The sequence below is a fragment of the Antechinus flavipes genome, chromosome 2 (assembly GCF_016432865.1).
Source record: "Antechinus flavipes isolate AdamAnt ecotype Samford, QLD, Australia chromosome 2, AdamAnt_v2, whole genome shotgun sequence".
NCBI classification, from domain to species: domain Eukaryota; kingdom Metazoa; phylum Chordata; class Mammalia; order Dasyuromorphia; family Dasyuridae; genus Antechinus; species Antechinus flavipes.
In genome coordinates, this window is record NC_067399.1 from 611775514 (window position 1) to 611796390 (window position 20877).

General features: G+C 37.8%; 1 protein-coding gene across 3 annotated transcripts in view; it reads right to left on the reverse strand.

The window, feature by feature from the left end:
- The window catches only part of PDLIM1 (PDZ and LIM domain 1), a 48934-nt gene extending 28301 nt beyond the window's left edge, over positions 1-20633 (reverse strand). The window contains exons 1-4 of one of the 3 annotated variants that reach the window (XM_051981693.1): positions 20383-20633; positions 17731-17817; positions 11953-12104; positions 7299-7383 (exon numbers count right to left, since the gene is read on the reverse strand). In XM_051981693.1, the coding sequence (XP_051837653.1) occupies positions 7299-7383; positions 11953-12104; positions 17731-17817; positions 20383-20478 (420 nt within the window). In that variant the 5' untranslated portion in view covers positions 20479-20633. Of the gene's footprint in view, positions 1-7298; positions 7384-11952; positions 12105-17730; positions 17822-20382 lie in introns of all 3 variants that reach the window. The other 2 variants (XM_051981695.1, XM_051981694.1) reach the window with 2 other exon arrangements.
- Between the last annotated feature and the right edge of the window lie 244 nt (positions 20634-20877).

A 20877-nucleotide genomic window follows, 5' to 3' on the forward strand; every position in this document is an offset into this window, starting at 1 on the left:
TAAAACCTGGTACTTATTGAGAAAGCTAAGAGGATAATTAGATGGAAATTAAAAGGGTAAATATTACAGAAGAGGAATATAGGATGATGAAATCATAGGGACCAAGAAATATAGTCACTTTGTGTCTAGTACTGTGTTACACTTTAAGTATATAAAGAATGTTCTTCACTTCTACTAGCAGATATAAAATGTATACAGATAAATAAATGTAAGGCAGCTTGAAGGAGAGAGGAAAAAATAACTGCTGAGAGTAGGGAGTTAAAATGTGAATAAAGGAAAAAAGCATTTATTACACTGTATCTAGCATTGAGGATTCAAATAGAAAGGAAGTCCCTCAAAAAGCTTATATTCTAATAGAAGAAAAAATGAAAACTATACATAAAATATATACAAAATAAAAATGATTTTATATATAAAATATATAATAGTATAAACATATAAAGTGTGTACATATATGTGTATATGTATATATAGATATAGATATAGATATAGAGAGGTATAGATAGATAGATGTATATATCTGTACCTATATCTATCTATATATGGAATGAGTGGCTAGGCAAGGGAATTTTGGTCTAAGAAGTCACAGATATGATGAAAGGAACCAGAGGACAATCAAATGCATGCTTTTTCCAGAAGCAATGGCAATGCTTACCCGATACCATTTCTAAAGCAAGAGATGAGGGGACCAACCAGCCAACAAAGATAGTCTGGTTGTACAGCAGTAACAGCAGGGCAAGAAGTAGGAAGCGGCACCTGAATTAAACCTTGAGGGAACCATGGATCCCAGGAGGCAGAAGTGGGGAAGGGCTATATTCAAGACACGTGGAAGCAGCTAAGTGGTACAGTGAAAAGAATACTGGACCTGGAATCAAGGAGTTCTAATCCTGCCTTGGACAATGACAAGCTATATGATTCCAGGCAACTCATTTAACCTCTATCTCAGTTCCCTTATCTGTAAAATGGGAGCAATAATAGTACCTACCTTAAAGATATGTTATGATGATTAAATGAGATAAAGTTTGTAAAGTGCTTTAAACACCTTAAAGTGTTGTACAAAGTTAGCTATTATTATTATTTACAACCTATGTAAAGGTGAGGTGATAGGAGACAGAACTTTGAGTTCAGGGAGTAGCTAGATCAGTTTGGCTGGAACATAGCATCAAATCATCATAGATTAAGATCTAAAAGGAATCTTACAGGTAGAATCCAACTCCTTTACTTTACAAAGGAGGAAACTAAGACCTACAAAGATTAAGTGACTTGCCCAAAAGTTACAAGGGTAGTAAGTGGAAAAATCAGGTCTTCTGACTCTAAAGACAGCATTCTTGACCACATTGGTCATGATGTACTGCATGAAAAAAGCAATATTATTTAAGTCTACAAAAGTAGGTGAAATCCTTGCATTCTCTTTTCTCATAATCTAAGAATTCAGGAAAGGACTGGAGACTCCAGGAATCCTATTCTTCTACCAAATACTACTATGATGCTTCCCTGAAGGATGGAAGTGATTCTGCTTATCAAGTTATTAAAGCCTGGTGCCTGGCATATAATTAATAAATTAATAACTGTTACTTATTAATTGATCAGCAATTTCTCTCCAGCTGGACAGTCCCAGTGGTGGGCTGGTATCATGACGCCATTTTGGGTTTTCTTGATAAAGATTCTGAATAAGTTTCCCATTTCCTTTTCCAGCTCATTTTACAAATGAGGGGGAAACTGAGACAAATAAGGATAAGTGACTTGCTTAGGATCATCCAGCTAATAAGTGTCTGAGGCCAGATTTGAACTCACAAAGATGAGTCTCCCTGACTTCATATCCAGTATTCTGTCCACTGTAATACCTGGCCACTCTGGAATACAAAAAGCTAGGGGTCAAACCCCAATTATATAATTTACTATCTACATGAGCCCAAGAGACAGTCACTTCAATTTCGGCTTCAGTTTTTTCATCTAAAAAAAAAAAGTTAAATCAGTAAATCTCTCTAGCTGTAAATTCTATGAGTTTGACTATTAATAATCTTTCATCTTTAAACATTTCATAGAGAAAATGAGGAAGTTTATAAAGTATAAATAAAATATGAACAAAATAAAACACTTGTAAAGTGTTTATGTATGTATTTATATACTTTAAAGTGCTAAATAAATGTTGGCTATTATCATTTAGATTGTTTATATTTATGCAAATATATATTGCTTATTGCAATGAAGACTACATTTTCCTAGAAAGAAACTAAGTAAGCACCTAGTCTATATCCTATGTGCTCTAAGAAAAGGCCTCAAATTCAAGTCATGTGTTTGTTTTAAAAGTACCACATCAGTCTATTTTTACTATCTAGATTAGTTTCTTTTCTGTAAAGACTTGCCTACCCACTTACTCATTTTCATAAAGTGTTTATAATATTCTTTGGGGAATCAAGGGGAGGAATTGTAGCCAGCCTAACACTCTGAGAGTTTGAGATTCCTGTTTTAAATCACCAATCCATTTAGACCTAGATTATAATTATCTACTTTGTTTAAACTGCCTTAGAGGCACTTCTGTCCACCTAATGGCAAGCATAGTGCCTAGAAATAAATGACCAGGAACTAATACACACTCACCATTCATTGAACACCTAGATAAACAACAAACATTGCAAAACCACCACTATCTTTTCTGAACCTCCTGCCTTTTCCTCAGTCACTAAAAAAGCCTCATTATACATCAAACTAGGCAGGGATGATTCAAGGGTGTCATCAGATCAGTGCAGAGGCAAACAGCTGCTAACATTGCCCCATTCCCCCTAAAAAGCACTTCTAGAAATGGCCCACATCTGGATTACAGAAGAGATAGTATCGAGGTGAGGTTAGTGCTGTTGGAGAACTGTCTGAGCTAACCTATCTTTTGGGAGGTTCACAGGGAAAGGGAGGCAAGTTTCTGAAAAGTGGAAAGTATCTGGGCTCTGTTGGCTTCCCTCCTTAGTATCTTTCCCCCTCATTGTCCTCTCATTCCTTCCCTCCCTCCCCAGGTTTGTTTGGTTTGATCATAGCCAGGAGCTCCCAAAGCCTGTTTCTGAGAACCTGAAGACCACATCAAAGGAAGATCTGAATGATAATGATGGGTCCCACAGTGCTAGTCTAGAATTAGATTGTGTGGGATCTGATACTCTGAAACATGGATCAAATCCCCTAATCCTAAAGAAAAAGATTCCTTTTTAACATACCTAAAACCTAATTTCATTTTGATTACTATATATATATACTCAATCAGAAAAGGAGTACTTCTGCAGCTGGCCTGTTTTAGAAGAATGGGACCTTCCCTATTTAAACAAATGTAAAAGACCTTTCTTTGGCAAAAAACAACAACAAAAAACATTTTGACTAAGTTAGTTTTGTCGGTGTTCCTATGAAAGTAACAAAACCCCTTTTCTTTAACATAAAATTTAAACCTTTCATTACTCAGACTGATTGAAAGCTCCTTGAGAACAGAAATTCACTACTTTGCTTTAAATCGTCCCATGCTTAGCAATGTCTGACACGCAGTAAGCACTTACTAAATACTCGTGAATTGACTGAAGTCCTACTGGGTTGTGGATTGGGTGACTGATAAGAGCATTTGTGCTCATTTCCAGCAGCAGGAGGGGCCCTACAGCTCTGCCTTCCCCTCATTCCTTACACTAGCCTTTATTTACAAAGTTGCAGCCAGGTGAGTGGAGAGTCTTGCTTATTTCTTACACAGAATGCAATTCTAATCTCTCCATAGCAAGCCTCCTTTCCCCTTTAATTTCTCCTTCTTTCCCCTTTTCATCTTGACCCCCAACAGCACAGCAGGATGCATGGGGTTGAAGGACAGCTCTCATTTGTCTTAGAGCCAACATTTCCCCCATAGGAACACACTCATGATCATAATGGAAGTCAGTGGGATACAGAGGCTGATGTCTCAAATTTCACATTGTGAAATTAGTCCAGTATGGCAGGAATGTGTCTGTTTCGCATATAAAAGGAGTATCTGTCTACTGATGTGTGCATTGCCCTTCCCAGAATTCAGGAACATCCCAGGGCTAACTTTTACATCAGGGATGATGTAATTGTTTGGGCTTTCTATTTATCAGTCTCCAAGGAAACTCAACAATGACAAGGAAATAAAACGACTCTCATTTCAGATAAGCTGGGGTGTTGGTTAGAAATATATAAAATAACAGGTCCCTATCCAGACTACTTTATTATGTATAGACTCTGATCTCACTCAAACTTTTTTTTTTAATAGTTAAAAGGGGATTTTGTAAAGTTAAGAACTAAGGGAAGTATATCATGACAAGTGAGTACTTGAATTAAAAGAAATTCTTCAAGTTAGAAAATAGCATATAGAATATCTTTTGTCTGTTCTGAATACTCATAGGTTCATAGATTTAGAGATGGAAAAATCATGTAGCCCAACCTCCTCATTTAACAAATGAGGAAGTATAATACTAATTTGAAGTACTGAAACTTACATGGCTGAGTTATTTAATCAGAAGATTTTAGGCATGCTAAGTAAATAGCATAGAATACTTCCATGTTATATGATCTAGTAAGGTTTTCTATTTGATTCGAGAAAGGCAATATGGCCCTAAGGCAGAGAAAGCAAGCCATGAGGTCAGCACTGGGATTCCCAGTGCTGCTCCTGTTCCATGCTAGCTGTGGGGCCATATATAAGCTCTTAGTCTCTCAGGCAACTCTGGAGTTGATCATCCTCAGAGGCGATGGAAATTCCCCACACTAATAAAATCAGAGATTTGGATTCTATGATATTAGCCAGAATCCTTAAACTCCAGTATGCTTTAAAGACTAAGTAGTCTTAGCTAACTAGCTAGCATACATATAATAACTACATGTAGTATTTTAGAATTTGCAAAATATCTTACAAATACATTATCATTGAACATAGCTCCATGAAGTGATTATCCCCATTTTATAGATGAGGAAACTGAGACTTGAGCATTTGTAGCAGCAGAGAGCTAAAGGAGATCTCAGACATCATTTAGTTCAATCATTTCATTGTATAGATTAGAGGTGAAGTGATTATTTGAAAGTTGTAAGTTTCAGAAGCAGGTCCTTCGACGCCAGAAATAGTACTCTATCTACTAAGCCATAGTAATGAGCTGACTTGCTCAAAATCACAGTCTATGTGAGTTGGAGGTACCAAATCCCTTATGCACTAGCCCATATAGCCCCTAATTTTTCTTACAGCATTTGTGTCAGAGAAGGCAATTAAAGAAGTAGAATGACCCTTAAAGTGAATTTGGTGAGTGCAATATTTATTACTTGCTGGGGCTAATTTTTGTTCTTGTAGGAAATCATTTCTTAAAGAATGGAAATCAAAGGGAAAATCTGATAGTGAATAATATTCATTTTCCTCATGGTGCCTTTCAGGAATGAATTTAGTGCTTAAAGCAAGGTTAATATACCTAATAAGGACCTGGCTAAGAAGAGAGAATGGCATCTTGCTACTCACTAATACCTTGATTCACTGCTAAAAACTAGCTGGGATGTTCACCACCACTAAACAAAATTTTATAATCTTTATAATTTATAATCTTTAAAATTAGATCAAAGAAATTTGCAAATTAGCTTTCACAAATCCTCTCTGAAGAACAGAGGCCTTTCCTCAAAAAGTCTGTACTAATCTTGTTGACATTTGCCAATATTAACTATGGCTCTTTCCAGAAATTACCTAAGACTCACCAGAAAGACAAATATTTGCCCATAACAAATATATGGGTCCTTTATTCAAGATTCTCATGAACAAAAAAAAAATTAGTAATAATAATTGGAAATACAATTAAAGGTAGACGGCATGATCATTGTCCCAGACATCTCCACTGTTCTGAGCTGACATCTGCTCTAACAGAAAGGAGAACCAAGCCAAACAACAAATAATCTCCAAGAGAAAGGGATGGAGGTTGTAAAAATGTGAGATATTCTAAGTTCTTATCAGATGAAACACAAGTTTTGGTGTTTAGCTATAGAATATGGACACAACAGGCTACTTATCTTTTAAATGGATTCGTTTGAAGGTCGGTTTTTTTTTTTTAATTTCATTTTTACCAAGGGATTAATTAAGCCATAATGAAAGAGATGGCCCAGGAAAAAGAGGTAGGGTTTAGAGCCAGAGGCCAGTAGTTCAAGGCCTTGAGCAGGCATTTACCACCCATGTGACCTTACAAAGGGCTATTAAATGAAGGGGTGGGACCAGATGACTCACTCTGAGGTCCCTTCCAGCTCAAATATATAAAATAATGAGACATTTAGAAATCTACCCATATGACTTTTGTAAAAGTCCTGAGCCTTTGGCCCATGGTATAGAAAAAGCACCGGATCAGGACTGAGGAAATAAGTACCTGAGAAAATTTAATATCATAGGAAAGTTACTTAATTTTTCTTAGCCTTAATTTCCCACTTGCCTCGGTTTGTTTCAGATGAAATCTCTTTGAAAAACCTTAAAATGCTATATAAATGTAAACCATTCCCACCCTCCCAGAATTGTTTTGAATTAATTTACCTGAAATCCAGTTCATATTGAACTGTCCTTTATTGGAGCTATGTTCATTAACCTCCCTAGGAAATAATTAATAAAGTTTCTCTGTAACCTATATTTAAAAAAAACCATGTTTTGCATGTATCTGTCATTTCTGACACACTCTCTTTACACACACACACATATATACATAGATATAGATATGTATCTCTCTAATTTTTTTCCATTCTCCTCTACTTATTTCTAGTCAGTCCCACAGTCATTTTGCTACTTTCCATGCATTACTAACACAGGGGTTACAAAGGCAAAAATTCTGAAGCTGAGGATTCAGTAGACCCAAGGTCTATTCTCTGCTCTGATACTACGTTGCTTTGGGACTTCTGCCAAGTTCCTTGCTTTCTCTGAGTTTCTAATTCTGTATCTATAAAACAAGCTGGTTGTAACAATGAGATACTTTTTCCTTGGTTTTTTACAGGTCTAACAAATCTATGAGTCCTCGGTTTCCAAAAGGGAAGAACAAAACACTAGATTGCCCCTAGGGTGGTCTTCTTATAAAAAAAAAAAAGTCTAGGAACATCACTTATCTCAGTATCCCTGGGGAACCAGAATGTAGTCAGACTGTAAACAATAGGATATAAACTCCTCAAAGGTGGGGACAATTTTGATTTCATCTTTGTATTCTTCAGACACAAGAGTATTTTGGACACAGTAGATACCTAATAAATGTTTATTGCATTGAATTCTACTGTTGCTTTGAAAATATGGAAAAGTGACTGGAAAGTGATGAGGAATTAGTACTTACTTGTGGTTCAGAAGCTAAATTCATTTTGTATGGATGGCGTTTCCCTTCCTCCGTCACGAGGGGAGACCAGATTTTATGTTCACTCCTGCAATAGACAATAATTTTACCACAGGGTGAATAAAAAGTGGGGACTAAAAATAGTAAAGAGAAATAAATTTATTAGTGAGAGAGACAGAAACAGAGAAGGGATAGGGAATAAGTATTTATCTAGCACCTACTACCAAGCACTGTGCTAAATGCTTTACAAACATTATCTCATTTGATCCTCACAACAACTCTGCAATGTGACTGCTGTTATTATTCCCATTTTACAGTTGAGGAAACTGAGGCAGAAGTAAAGTGACTTGTCCAAAGTCACACAGAGAGGTTAAATTTTAATCACAGCAAAAACAAAGCATCAGTTCCAAAGCTGGTCTTTAAAATATGTAAGTAATCATTGTAAGGACAATTTGTCAAAGAAGTAGTTGACCCAAGGCACTTCATAATATAAGCATGAGTATGATGAATACATGTGTAAATATTTTGTGTCTAGTGCTGCATATATTAATACTATAGGAAGGAATACTATGGTCTATGGATCAGATTAACTCAGCCTAATTTCATTTAACTCTTGAAATAAGTACCAGGAGGTAATAAACAGTTTATTAATGCCTGTAGTTGCAAAAATGCAACACAGATGTAGAATTTTGAGTGGGCAGATGCTTATTTGTCTAGATAGTAGCCTTAGAAATCTTAAAAGTACCATCCTTAAAAAAAAAAGGCCAAAATGATGATGGGTTATGAAACAAACCATCTACATAAGGTATTAATCTCCCCACTTCCCAGCAACAGAACTTTATTTCTTTTAATTAGATTTAAATTAAATTAAATTTATTTTATTTATTATTTTATTTTATTAGCATTTATTACCAAAGAAAATGTGAAGATTCCTTAAATACTTATAGTTCTGTACTTTTTGTAAGAATTAAATTCTTTGGCAGTGACTTAAAATTTTTAGGAAATTAAATTAAATTTTAAAATTGTTTTCAAAGATCTCTTCATCTGTTTTGCTTGTATCTGCCTATCTAACCACAACTTCTTAGTGATATCTACCTTATCTTATGTTTTCCATTTCACTCTGCCTCTCTCTCTCTTAATAAGCCTTGACACAAGAGATAGCTGTTGTATGGTAGAAAGAGCTATAGACTTGAAGTCAGAAAAGGATTAGGTTCAAACACTAATCTCTGACAATCATTAGTTGGTTGGCTTGAACCTTTACTCTCTCTGTGGACCGATTTCCTAATCTGCAAAATGGAGATAATAATAATATTTGTAGTACTTATCTCACAGGACTATTGTGAAGACCAGTCATATAACATGCTTTGCAAACTTTAAAGCACTTTATAAAATCAACTTACATAGAATTGAATTATATTTTTATTACTTTTATCATCAGTTAAATTGGCTTTATATTCCTTGGTCTTCACTTTATTTTTTAAATTAAAAATTTTTTTTCAAATGAAGATCTATCTTCTCCAGTCTTGCCTCCATTTCCCACACCCTTATTGATAAAGAAAGAAAATAAGAATAATAACAAAATCTATTATAAACATGAATAGTCAAGAGAAACAAATTTCTGAATTGGTCAGGTCTAAAAACAAAGTCTCAATGTACACTCTGAGTCCTTCACCTCTCTAGCTGGATGTGTGTATTATGTTCTATCTTGAAAATACTAAATCAGGGTTGGTTATTGTGCTGATCCGAGTTGCTAGATCTTTCAAAGTTCTTTGTCTTTTTGGTATCAAGTTGTTCTATTTCTGCTCACTTTACTCTATATCAGTTTGTACAAGTCTGCTTAGATTTCTCTGAAAGTCCCCATCATTTTTTATAGCCCAATAATATTCCTGCACATTCATATCCTGTAACTTGTTCAGCCATTCCCTGGGGACTTCCTCGATTTTCATTGCTTCGCCATTTTAAAAATAGTGCCTATGGGGTCCTTTTTTCTTTCTTTATCACTTTGGAATATACCTGATCTTTTTAGAAACTGGTAAAATCAGGGCAGCTAGGTGACACAGTGGATAGAGCACAGACCCCAGAGTTAAGAGGATCTGAGTTCAAATCCAGCCTCACTTACTAGCTGTGTAACCTTGGGCACAAACTCACTTGCCTCCAAAAAAAAGGAAAGAAGGAAGGAAGGAAGGAAGGAAGGTGAAATCCATTTCCCTCTCTCTTCTTAAACAACTTTTATTATTAAGCCATTTTCCAATTGATAAATAATCAAAGGATATGAACAGACAATTCTCAGATGAAGAAATTAAAACTATTTCTAGCCATATAAAAAGATGCTCCAAGTCATTATTAATCAGAGAAATGCAAATCAAGACAACTCTGAGATACCACTACACACCTGTCAGATTGGCTAGAATGACAGGGAATGAATGTTGGAGGGGATGTAAGAAAACTGGGACACTGCTACATTGTTGGTGGAATTGTGAATACATCTAGCCATTCTGGAGAGTGATTTGGAACTATGCTCAAAAAGTTATCAAACTGTGCATACCCTTTGATCCAGCAGTGTTATTACTGGGCTTATATCCCAAAGAGATTTTAAAGAAGGGAAAGGGACCTGTATGTGCAAGAATGTTTGTGGCAGCCCTCTTTGTGGTGGCCAGAAACTGGAAACTAAGTGGATGCCCATCAACTGGAGAATGGTTGAGTAAATTGTGGTATATGAATATTATGGAATATTATTGTTCTGTAAGAAATGACCAGCAGGAGGATTTCAGAAAGGCCTGGAGAGACTTACACGAACTGATGCTGAGTGAAATAAGAAGGGCCAGGAGATCCTTATATACTTCAACAACAATACTATATGATGATCAATTCTGATGGACATGGCCTCTTCAACAATGAGATGAACCAAATCAATTCCAATAGAATTGTAATGAACTGAACCAGCTACACCCAGCAAAAGAACTCTGGGAGATGACTATGAACCACTACATAGAATTCCCAATTCCTCTATTTTTGTCCGCCTGCACTTTTGATTTTCTTCACAGGCTAATTGTACAATATTTCAGAGGTCAATTCTTTTTGTACAGCAAAATAAACGGTTTGAACATGTATACATATATTGTATTTAACTTATACTTCAACATATTTAATATGTATTGGTCATACTGCCATCTGGGGGAGGGGAGAGGGGGAAGGAGGGGAAAAGTTGGAACAAAAGGTCTTGCAATTGTCAATGATGAAAAATTATCCATGTATATATCTTGTAAATAAAAAAGCTATAATAAACATTTTTTTAAAAAACAACTTTTATTTCTATCATCTCACAATTAAATAAAGTTGTTCTTTATATATGTGATTTTAAACTGATTTTTTTCTTTCTCCATCAATGGTCTCTAATACATGAAAAGTTTTCCCATTTCTGTTGTGGAAGACATAGGAAATCTTTTCTCAAAGACCTTCAAATCTAGCTGAAAGGGACAATACTAACATGAGACACATGAGACAACTGGAGGCAGTTTCAAGTTAATATTAGTGATATAAGAATTCAGAGTATGAAAAAACACGTCATAATTGTATGAACTTGAGCAGGATACTTCCCCTCTGCTGAGACTTGGCGAGGAAAATGGACCATTTAGTCTCTAAGGTCTTTTCCAGCTCTTACAGCCTGTGATTCTATCATCAACTAAAATCAACATGGCAAAAAATCTTTCCCAGAAAAAATGGAACAAACTACTGTCCTATATGCAACTCCCAAGAATCTCTTCTCACTCTCTACCTCATAAGTATATGTACCACCATGCCTGTATTTAATAAAAATGCTAAAAGTAATGGGCAATATTTGTTCCATATTGTAGTTTTAGTATTTTCTCTATCCCAGTATAAGCTTCTGGCCTTACTAGTAACCCTGATAAACCAAGGACAATTAGTGATCCTTAGGATCATCAGAGTCAAGAGCAGTAAAGTATAGTGAGAATATCCTGAATTTGGTCTCAAGATACCTGGCTTTGAGTCTTTGTTTTCCCCTAAAAAGGCAAGTGACTTAATCTTTCTAAGGTTCTGATCTGTTCTCTGTTCAAAAAGAATGATGATAGTTATATTAATTACCTAGCTATTCTTTATAAATTATAAAATTGTAAAGCAGAATTACAAGCTTACTGTGTAATTATACCAAAAAAACAACAAAGGACTTTGAATTATGTCCACTTTATTTCCTAAGGACAAGTTCTATAAATGCGCAAAATGCATGTATCACAGACAGAAAGAATGATGAAAGTTCAGTTAGGAGGGCATTTGGAGGCCATGTTGTTCAAAGTGAGGCTTGATTCCTATGCCATAATGGCTTCTCATTCTCTTCTATTTCTCGTCTTCCTAGAGCACTTTGTCTGGCTCTCTGCTTTGTCCCCATCACACTGGACCTTGTATAATTCAGATGTGTGCACATGGATCATCCCCTACCCTCCAGTATGAGACCCTTTTAGTTAGGACATAAGTTCTCTGAAAGCAAATGCTAAGTAATTAAAAATAATCTTTGTATTAGGTTTTATCACAATACCTGGCACATAGTAGGAGATAAAATTGTGTTGAAGGAATATTGGCATTGAAATTTACAAAACTGCTGTGAAATGCATGGAAAATTCTATTTGTTTCCAGGATTTACCTGCCAACTGTGAGGGTTATGTCATCTACGCAGCTCTTGATTTTATTCTGGGCTTCCAAGTGAGTCATGTTGCTGGCATTTTCTCCATCAATGGCCAAGATAACGTCTCCAATACATACATTAGCCAATGCCGCTTTGCTGCCTGGAGTAACCTGAAGAAGAGGGAAAACGATGTCAGTCACTTAAGAGCTATTTATACTCAAATTATCTTCCCTCCTGATTGATTTGGAGCAGGTGGTCATTTGTCCTAAAATAGAAGACAATTTTTAAAAAAAAGATACTTAATTCCTTAAAATTATAAGCTTAAGTCATTGAAAAATTAAAATTAAGATGCTCATTTGGCCCTGACAGGGCAGGATTGCAAAAAGAACACTCGGTTTTCAACCCACACTGGGAGTTTAAATTTGAGATTTACCACCCATGGTTTTGTGACTTGAGGCAAGTCAGTGAATTTCTCCGAGCATTGATTTTCTTATTTGTAAAATGGGGAGAAAACTTGCAAAAGGTTGAGGTAGGATAGAATGGCAGTGCTATTTCTACTAATCCTTGCTCTGCCACTTTGGGCTGTGTAACATATCTGAGCCTTGACTTTTCACTCTGTAATATGGGGCAATGTCATTGCAACCTAACTTACAAAGTTGTGTGGGACATGCTTTGTAAACTATGACTATAGTACAAGATTAAATAAGAAGTATATCAAAGCATTTTGAAGCCAAAATACTCGATATTAATAACTCTTTAATTATCTAGCCGTCTGTTGTTGAAACAGAATCAACCAGCTGATCTCACCTTTCCTTTTCTATAGCAAAGGAGACATGGCCCAAGTTGTGGACGGGCCATATGACAGGACGGATTAGCAGCTGGGTCCACTATATTTTCTCTCAACTTATGCTCTCCCAAGAGAATGTTATGGAAATATGCCCAAGTAAACAAGGTTTAGAAAAAAAAAAAAGGCATCATCTCTCTTGCGATCTTTCGTGTCTCCATTTTCACCCTTGGTCCTTTCATTTATTCTTTCTGGGTGCAATGAAGCTCAATTATTATTTACAAAAACTAGTTTTTGCACCGATTCTGGTGGCAAATGTGGAACATGGAAAAATCCATGGAGTATATAAGAAAAGTTCACTATCCAATGTGAGACAGTATGGTCTAGTGTCACCTAATTTAGTCACCTTACTTCCCTCTGTCTTAATTTCTTTATCTATAAAATAGGCATGAGTTCCCTCCTCAATAGGGATGAGCCTTAGTTCATCAAAACAAAATAAATGCAAATTGTTTTGCAAACCTTAAGGGGCTACATGTAATCAGCTGTCATTTTCATTTCAGATGACAACTCACTATTGTTCTACTTCCAAAAACCCAATAATCTAAGAGAGCTGATACTCACCTAATTCTTTAGGTTTTACAAAGTGCTTTCCTCAAAAACAGCTTCTAGAAAGTGTCAAACATTCTGCAGGTGAGAAAACTGACCAGGAAGTGGACTTGCTAACCATCATAGGAGCTTTAGAATCATGTAAAAATTGAGGGAACCTTTTGTCTGACCAGAGTTCCTAGTAAATGTCACAGGGGACTTGACCCTAAAGTCCTTGGACTCTACATACTATCAATATTATTGATATTTATGTAAAATCAAAGACATAAATCTGTGCTTTAGGAATTCAGAGTTTAGTTGAATTAACTCCATATACTCAAATACAATGGAAACACAGCATAGTGTATTGAAGAGCAGAAACCATCTTGACTTGACTTGAGAGATGTCCTAGAAGAGTAATCAGCCATGTTCAAAGAAAAAGAGGGAATGGTAGTGTTGTTTCTACAGATCTGGGTCCAAATCCTGGCTCTGAAAACTATGGCTGGGTAACCTCTTGAGACCTTTGTTTCCCAATCTGTAAAATGGAGCAACAACATTCCAACCTACCTCACAGGGTTGCTGTATGGGAAACGCTTTGTAAACTATTAAATGAAGAAATGTGAGCAATTACATTACAATCAAGTAAAGGGAGAATCTGCTCCTGTAATTATCCTGTCTATGGGCAGTGGCCAGGCTAAAGACTTGTAGCAGATGCAATCACCTCTACCAGCATCTTGGTGTAGTCATTCAAATGAAAGGCAGACAATCTAACAAACTTATCAAGTACCTAATCAGTACAAATTATTCCTCAAGTGCTATGGGGAATAAGGCAATGGCTCCTTCCTGCCCTCAACAGGTTTCTTTTATTGAGGGTCAGGCTCATGAGGATTCCCATGAGTTTTCAGACACAACACAAGGAAACCCTGAAGATCATCTAGCTCAATCTCCTTGTTTTATAGAGAAGGGCTCTAGGGGTTAAGAGACTTGTTAGCTTATGGCATGGTCACCAATAGAAAGCTAAACTTGAGAAAGAAAAGTCTGGGTTTGAATCTTCAACTACAAAGCATTAGACAAATCATGTGATGTCTCTGGACCTCATCTTTCTTATTTATAAAATGAAAAATATTTGTAGTACCTAACTTGTAGGGTTTTTATTAGGCTATTTAAACATGCGGTTTTTATTAATGTTTGTCAAATTAGACATTCTAGGCTCCGCATTAACAACCTTCTCAATTTGATTTCTTCACAAAGGCAAGTCAGCCCATATTGGGTATGCTAGTGACAGGTACCCAAGGTTTTTTTCCTTGGGAAGTTAAAAATTCCATCCCTTTAAGAAAACAGTGGTTGGGTAATTATTAAAAAAGTAATCTCTGGACACAATCATCTGTGTTAACTTTATCTGGCATTTATCACCCCCTTTTCAAGGAAGTTGTCAAGAAGAGGTTGTCAGTGAAAAATTTTGTAAATTCAAGTCAATTACTTAACCCAGGGTGGACTTTAGTTCCTCCATTTGTAAAGTACAGGAAATATCTGCTTTCACTCCTCCCTTTTTCAGCAAATGACATCAACTCCATGGCAAAGCATAGTCTTAAAGAATTTGAAGAGTGTAGAAAACAATCCTTCTACAGCCTTGTATTAATTCCTTGGTTTTCCCATCCATGATTAAGAAGGAGATTATGACCTCTTCAGTCAGATGCAAAGCTCATCTTCCCATCATCTTCTAGACTAAAATACTATGAAGACATTCTTCTTGGTGTGATCTTTGAATGGAGACATGCTGGGTTGACCCCCTTTTCTTTCAGGAGAAGGACCAGGCTACTGGGAGAATCACCACAAAAATGTCCCGATGAATTTCATTCCAGTAAATGTTGGGATATATTCACTGAATAAATGCTATTCTGATGGGTTCTTCTCTTTCATTCTATTCCAGTCCTTTTTATTTTATCCCCTTGTGGCAGCTGAGATCAGCTATTGCTGTTAATATTTCCCAGATGACCAATTTCACTGGATAAGAGAACGAGGCATTTTCAAAATACAATTCACTTCCCGCCAAATACTTGTTTTTCATGTTCAGACATGGGCCCTGCTCCATTGACCTCTGAGGAGATGTTGTACAAAGCTCACTTATTTTAAGATAGTGATGGTCTTTTTTAAAAGTCAGAAACAGCCCGATAACCTCTAAGGAGACCATTTTAAAGCATGTCCTCAGGGTTCCAGGGCAAAGAGCACATACCATAAACACAAATTACTATATTGCTGTATTTCCAAACTGTCAAGCAACATGTTGCTCTTGCCAATGTCATTCCTACATCTCTTGCCCCTCCTCTTCCTGTCTTTTTGTCAGTTGCTGGGAGAAGAAAAAAACAGTCAACATAAACTAAACAGCCACTTGGGGTGGGGTGTGGACAGGATCAGAGCTTCTGGTAACAAGGATGGGAAAATGAAAGATTGAAATGGAAAAAGGAATTCACCAAGATAGACATCTTAAGAGACTTGGAAAGCAAACAGTGCCATAAGGGAAATATGAAAGAAAAATGATTACTAGATGCTCTGAAAAGGATCAATGGGAAAATATGTGCAAGAATTACACAAGATGAGATGGTATGAAGGAGTTACAGGTCAGGTCAATAAAAGAATCACAAAGCTATTACGTGAGTCTAACTCCAAAGGGTCCAAGGCAAGACATTTGAAGGAAGAGCTGGAAATTGGTGAGAGAGAGAAAAAAGAACCCCCAAACTTGCCAATTTAAAGCTAAACATCTCTATTTAAACTTTAAATCTCTATGTCTACAGGCTAACTTGATCTGGATCCAAGCAGCCAAAAGCAAATGGAGAAATTGAGGTCATTAACTCAACAATTCAAACAATTCAAAAAAGGGTCCATTTAGATTATATGAAAAAGAGACAATCTCTCCATTGGCAATGACAGCTAATGCAAATGCCCAATTTTTTCTTCTTTGTTTTGGTTGTAGAGACTCAGTCACTGATGAAAACTGTATGAAAACTTAGACAATAGCCCAATGGTAAATTGCATCCATATATGCGTGTCACTGAGAAAATAAATATTCACAGATCAGAAAGTGCTAAGGAAAAGAAAATCAGGCATTTATAGGGTACTTTTACCTCTATTATTTCATTTGATTCTCACATCACTATTAAAAGGTGGGTGATTGCAAACATTACTTATTACACCCATTTTACAAATTTCAGAAGGGGAAAAGTGATTCACTAAGTTATTTAGCAGAGAGATAAGCTCTGATCCAGAATTTGGCCATCTGGGTTCTACTCCTGGTTCCACTATTAATGAGTTGTATGAGTTTGGACAAGTCATTTCCTCTTATTTGTAACCTTGTAGCTCTATTATTTGCTCATCTGTAAAATGAATGGGGTGGGCTAACTCTCTAAGATTTTGACTCTATACCTGTAGTTTTAGTGGATGTAATTATATTAGTAGTTGTGGCAGGAGGAAGAAAAAGAGTAACTAGAATCTATAGCAAATACTATACACATATTATCTCATTTGATTCTCATAAAACTCCTGGTTTGTTGTTCAGTTTTTTTTCAGTCAAGTCCAATTCTTTGTGATCCTATTTCTGGTTTTCTTGGCAAGAAACTAGAATGACCCAACCTGTCCTTTTCCAACTCCTTTTACATTTTACAGATGAGGAAACTGAGGCAAACAGGATCACACAACTAGCAAGTATCTGAAATGAGATTTGAACTCAGGGAAGATGAGTCTTTTTAACTTGGCACTCTATCCACTAGGCCACCTCATTGCTCCATATGTCCCTGGGAAATAAGTATTATCATCTTTATTTTTCAGGAGACTAAGGATTCAGGGTCATATAGCCTGTATATACCTAAAGCAGGATTCAAACTTATGTTTTCCTGCTTTTAAGTCCATCATTCCATCTACTATTTCATTGAACTAACAATGTCTACTGGATAACTCTTAGATCCCTTCTAGCTTTAATACTCAAGAGAATACATGATATTTACAGTTTCTTTCAGCTTTAACAGTCTGGTTTTAAGACTTTAACTAGGCTCCTTCCCCTGCTCTGGCTTATTCCTGTACATGTAATAAGGACCGTCTATTCACATGCTTTGTGATGGGGCTATAATTAGAGGACACCTGATCTTTCTAACTGAACTCTCCATTTAAAAGATGTTTTGTATGTCACATATAAATCACAGGGCTAGGAAGGGATGGCAGGTAATTCCACATATGAGTAGCAGGAATAGAATATGATGCAAATGGTATTTAAATACATGGAAATAATTCATTCACTCGACAAGCATTTATTTATCCATTAACCAACCAATATGTATTTACTGAATACTAACTATAGATTCTATTCTGTGGAAATCACAGATATGACATAGAACAATCTCTAAGGTGGGAGACTCTAGGTATGGAATGGTACATACATATATTGCCAGATGAAGCCGAAGTGTAGGTTGGTTTGCTGAACTTTTTTTTTTCTTTCTCTTTTTATTCTTTTTTCTAAGAGATGGCTTTCTGGGAAGGAGAGGAGGAAAGGATATGTTTGTAAATGAAGATTATGGAAAAACAAAAGAGAAAAAAATAAAAGCACAAGGAATCTATCACTGAGGATCTAATAGTATGGCTGAGTCAATATCTTTTTTATACCAAATCAATATCTTCTTTCACCTAAAGCAGTTATTAAGTGCTTTAGACAGTAATGGAGATATAGATTAGATTAGTTTTAGATGCTAATGGAGATATAAAGATTAAATAGAGCAGCATTTCTACTGTCACACTCTAGCAAGAAGTACAACATATTAAAAAAAATGGAAATTAAATATTAAGTGCATACCAGTGTAAAACTGATAATCAATCATCAATCTGACAAGGTGGGGAACATCAGGCCTGAGGGTCCTATCATTAGCTAAAGCAAGGACAGGGGATAATGAGCTGAAAGCTATGTACCACAACCTCCCATTGCTTGGGTTCTTTAAGTTGATAATTTTGTATGGCCTCCTTGATGCTACAAATATCCAAATGGCCTTAGCAGAAAAAAAGGTTCCCTACTCCTCATACTCTCAGCACTTAAGTGCAAGACTCTGTTCGGGCTCTGGTACAAACAAAAAAATAGATCCTATACAAAGAATTTTACATTCTGCTGAAGAATATAGAAGATGATCTTTGAAATATGAAATTTCATTGTAGTGATCGAGTGTTCATTAAAGGAGTATGAAAAAAATCATAGGTCTTGGACCTGGAAGAGACATGAAAAATCATCTGGGCCAAGCCCCTAATTTTACAGATGAAGAAAATGAGGCCCAAAGAGTGGGAGTGATTTGCCATTGTTCATGCAGGGAAGTAACAGGGTCAAGATCTTCTAAATTCAAATTCCCAGTTGATGTGATTGTAAAAGATTGTAAATTTTGCAAAAAAAAAAAAAAAAAAAGATTGTAAAAATAAAATGTTACGGGAAAATGAGTGGGTCCCCACTGGGCCTGGAAGGAAATGTAGGATTTATTCTGGTGGGAGAATTATTATTCTGCTGTTATATTCTTCATCCCCTATTTAGTATTCACCCCTCCCCCTATCTCAGACATCCAATTGCATGCCAGGAAAATCATTGGGCATTTATAACTGCCATCTGTGACAACTAATGCCAGCTGCTATATGCCTCCTCCCTCATAGAGCCCCAGTGTGAGGGGCACTCCTTTGAGCTTTTTTGGACCAGAGATCTGTAATGTGTTATTGGGGGTTCAAAAATATTTGGAGTGAGAATGGTTCTTGTAGTTCCAGCCTAAAGCTGAATCTCCCGGATGAATCACTAAGAGAGAAAACCCAGAAACAACCACCCTCTTCCCCCACCCTCAATTACTATGGAGATGGGGGTGGGGTAGGAAGTATTGGCAAAAAGTCAACAGATGGCTTGGAAGATCATAGTAGGAATCACTTAAGGGTTAAAAGAGGTCAGGGAGGTCATCTAGTTCAAACCTCCTTCATTTCACAGATAAGGAAACTGAGGACCCAGGAAATTAAGTGACTAGCTCAAGGATGTAATAATAGGATTTAGAGTTAAAAGTATCCTCAGTGTTCATCTAGTCCATCCCCCACTCTCTCATCTTCATTTTACAGATAAGGAAACTGAGACCAGAGGGAATAATATGAAGCGACTTGCTCAGAGGTACCTAGTAATCATCAGTGATGCCATTTGAACTCAGGAGAGAGCCAGTGGTAGTCTTTCTCCTAGAGCCCAAAGTCTCCCTTTGGAAAGAGAAGACAAGCTAGTTTTTGCCATTTGGGGGAAGATGACTTTCCCATTTGGGGACAATGACTGGGGTAGAAAGGATGGAAGACACTAATAAATAAACGAACAAACCAAAACAAAAATCAGTTGGGGGGAGGAGTGTGAAGAGAAAACACACATTCTATTATTCAGCCTTAAAATGCAGGTGTGTGAGTTTCGGCCACTTCAGTCAGCTCGCTCCACCTAACAAAGTTGGGAAGGAAATTAACGTTCCGCTCCGAGAAGCTGGGAACACCACCCCTACCCCACCCCAGTCTCCCGCTCGGTAAATAGTGGTGATTGATGGACTGAGCAGATAAGATAGTCACTCACAGCAGCCCAGGTCCTCAGCCACTCGGTAGTCAGGAAGGACAACTAGCTTACTTAGTCTTTTCCCCCGAGGGTATAAGCCCCGACTCTCCCGAACCCGGCCTAACCCCATTCGGGAGACATCCTTCGAAGAGAAAGTCGGGAGAGTAGCAGCGCACCTCCTCGCCTGGGGCGCGCTCGTCCGCTGCCCCAGGTCCGATAGCAACAGCCGCACCTGGACCGCAGGAATCTGGCTCTCGGACAGGGGGAGGAGCCGGGAGACCCGGGTCGCCGCGGCCAGGGGCTACGGGGGAATGATGTCTGCTCCCAGCCCCGGGGGTCGGACCTTTTTATTGCTCCGGGAGCTCCCAAGTTTCCCGGAAGGGTGCCGGGGTTTCCCCCTGTTTCTACACCACGTCCTCTCCGCTCAGCCCCAACACTGTTCTCCACCCTGGTGCCTCTGCGCGGCCCCAGAGCAGGCACCGCAGCCCGGTCGGGACCTTACCCGGGAAATGGCGAGGGGCTGCTCGAAGTCCTTTCCTCCTACGAGGCGGAAACCCCAGGGTCCCGGTCCCTGGATGACAATCTTCTCCGTGTTCATGTTTCCCAGCCCAAGTGAGGCGTCCAACAAGCAAAGGACTTGGACTGCTCTGGGAGCTAACTAGCGGGGAGCGGACGGGAGCTAGGGAACAAGAGAGCAGCGCAGCACAGTCCCCGAGTCCGCTTAGTAGGAGCCCGAGCAGGGGCTGGGGCCACCGCAGCTGCGGCTCCGCCCAGCCCCAGCTTGTCTGCTCCCGCCCCTGTCCCCGCCCTCGCCTTTGCCCTCGCCCCAGCCCAGACCTAGTGCCCCCGCTCTTCCTGGTCCTAACCAGGTCCTCGTCGTCGGGGTCAAAGCGGGGCACCTCGCCACGTGGGTACATACTGGGGGAAAAAACGGAAAGCTTTCCAGGATCGGGGTAATTTAGGAACGCACAGGGTAAAGACACAGGAGAATCCCATC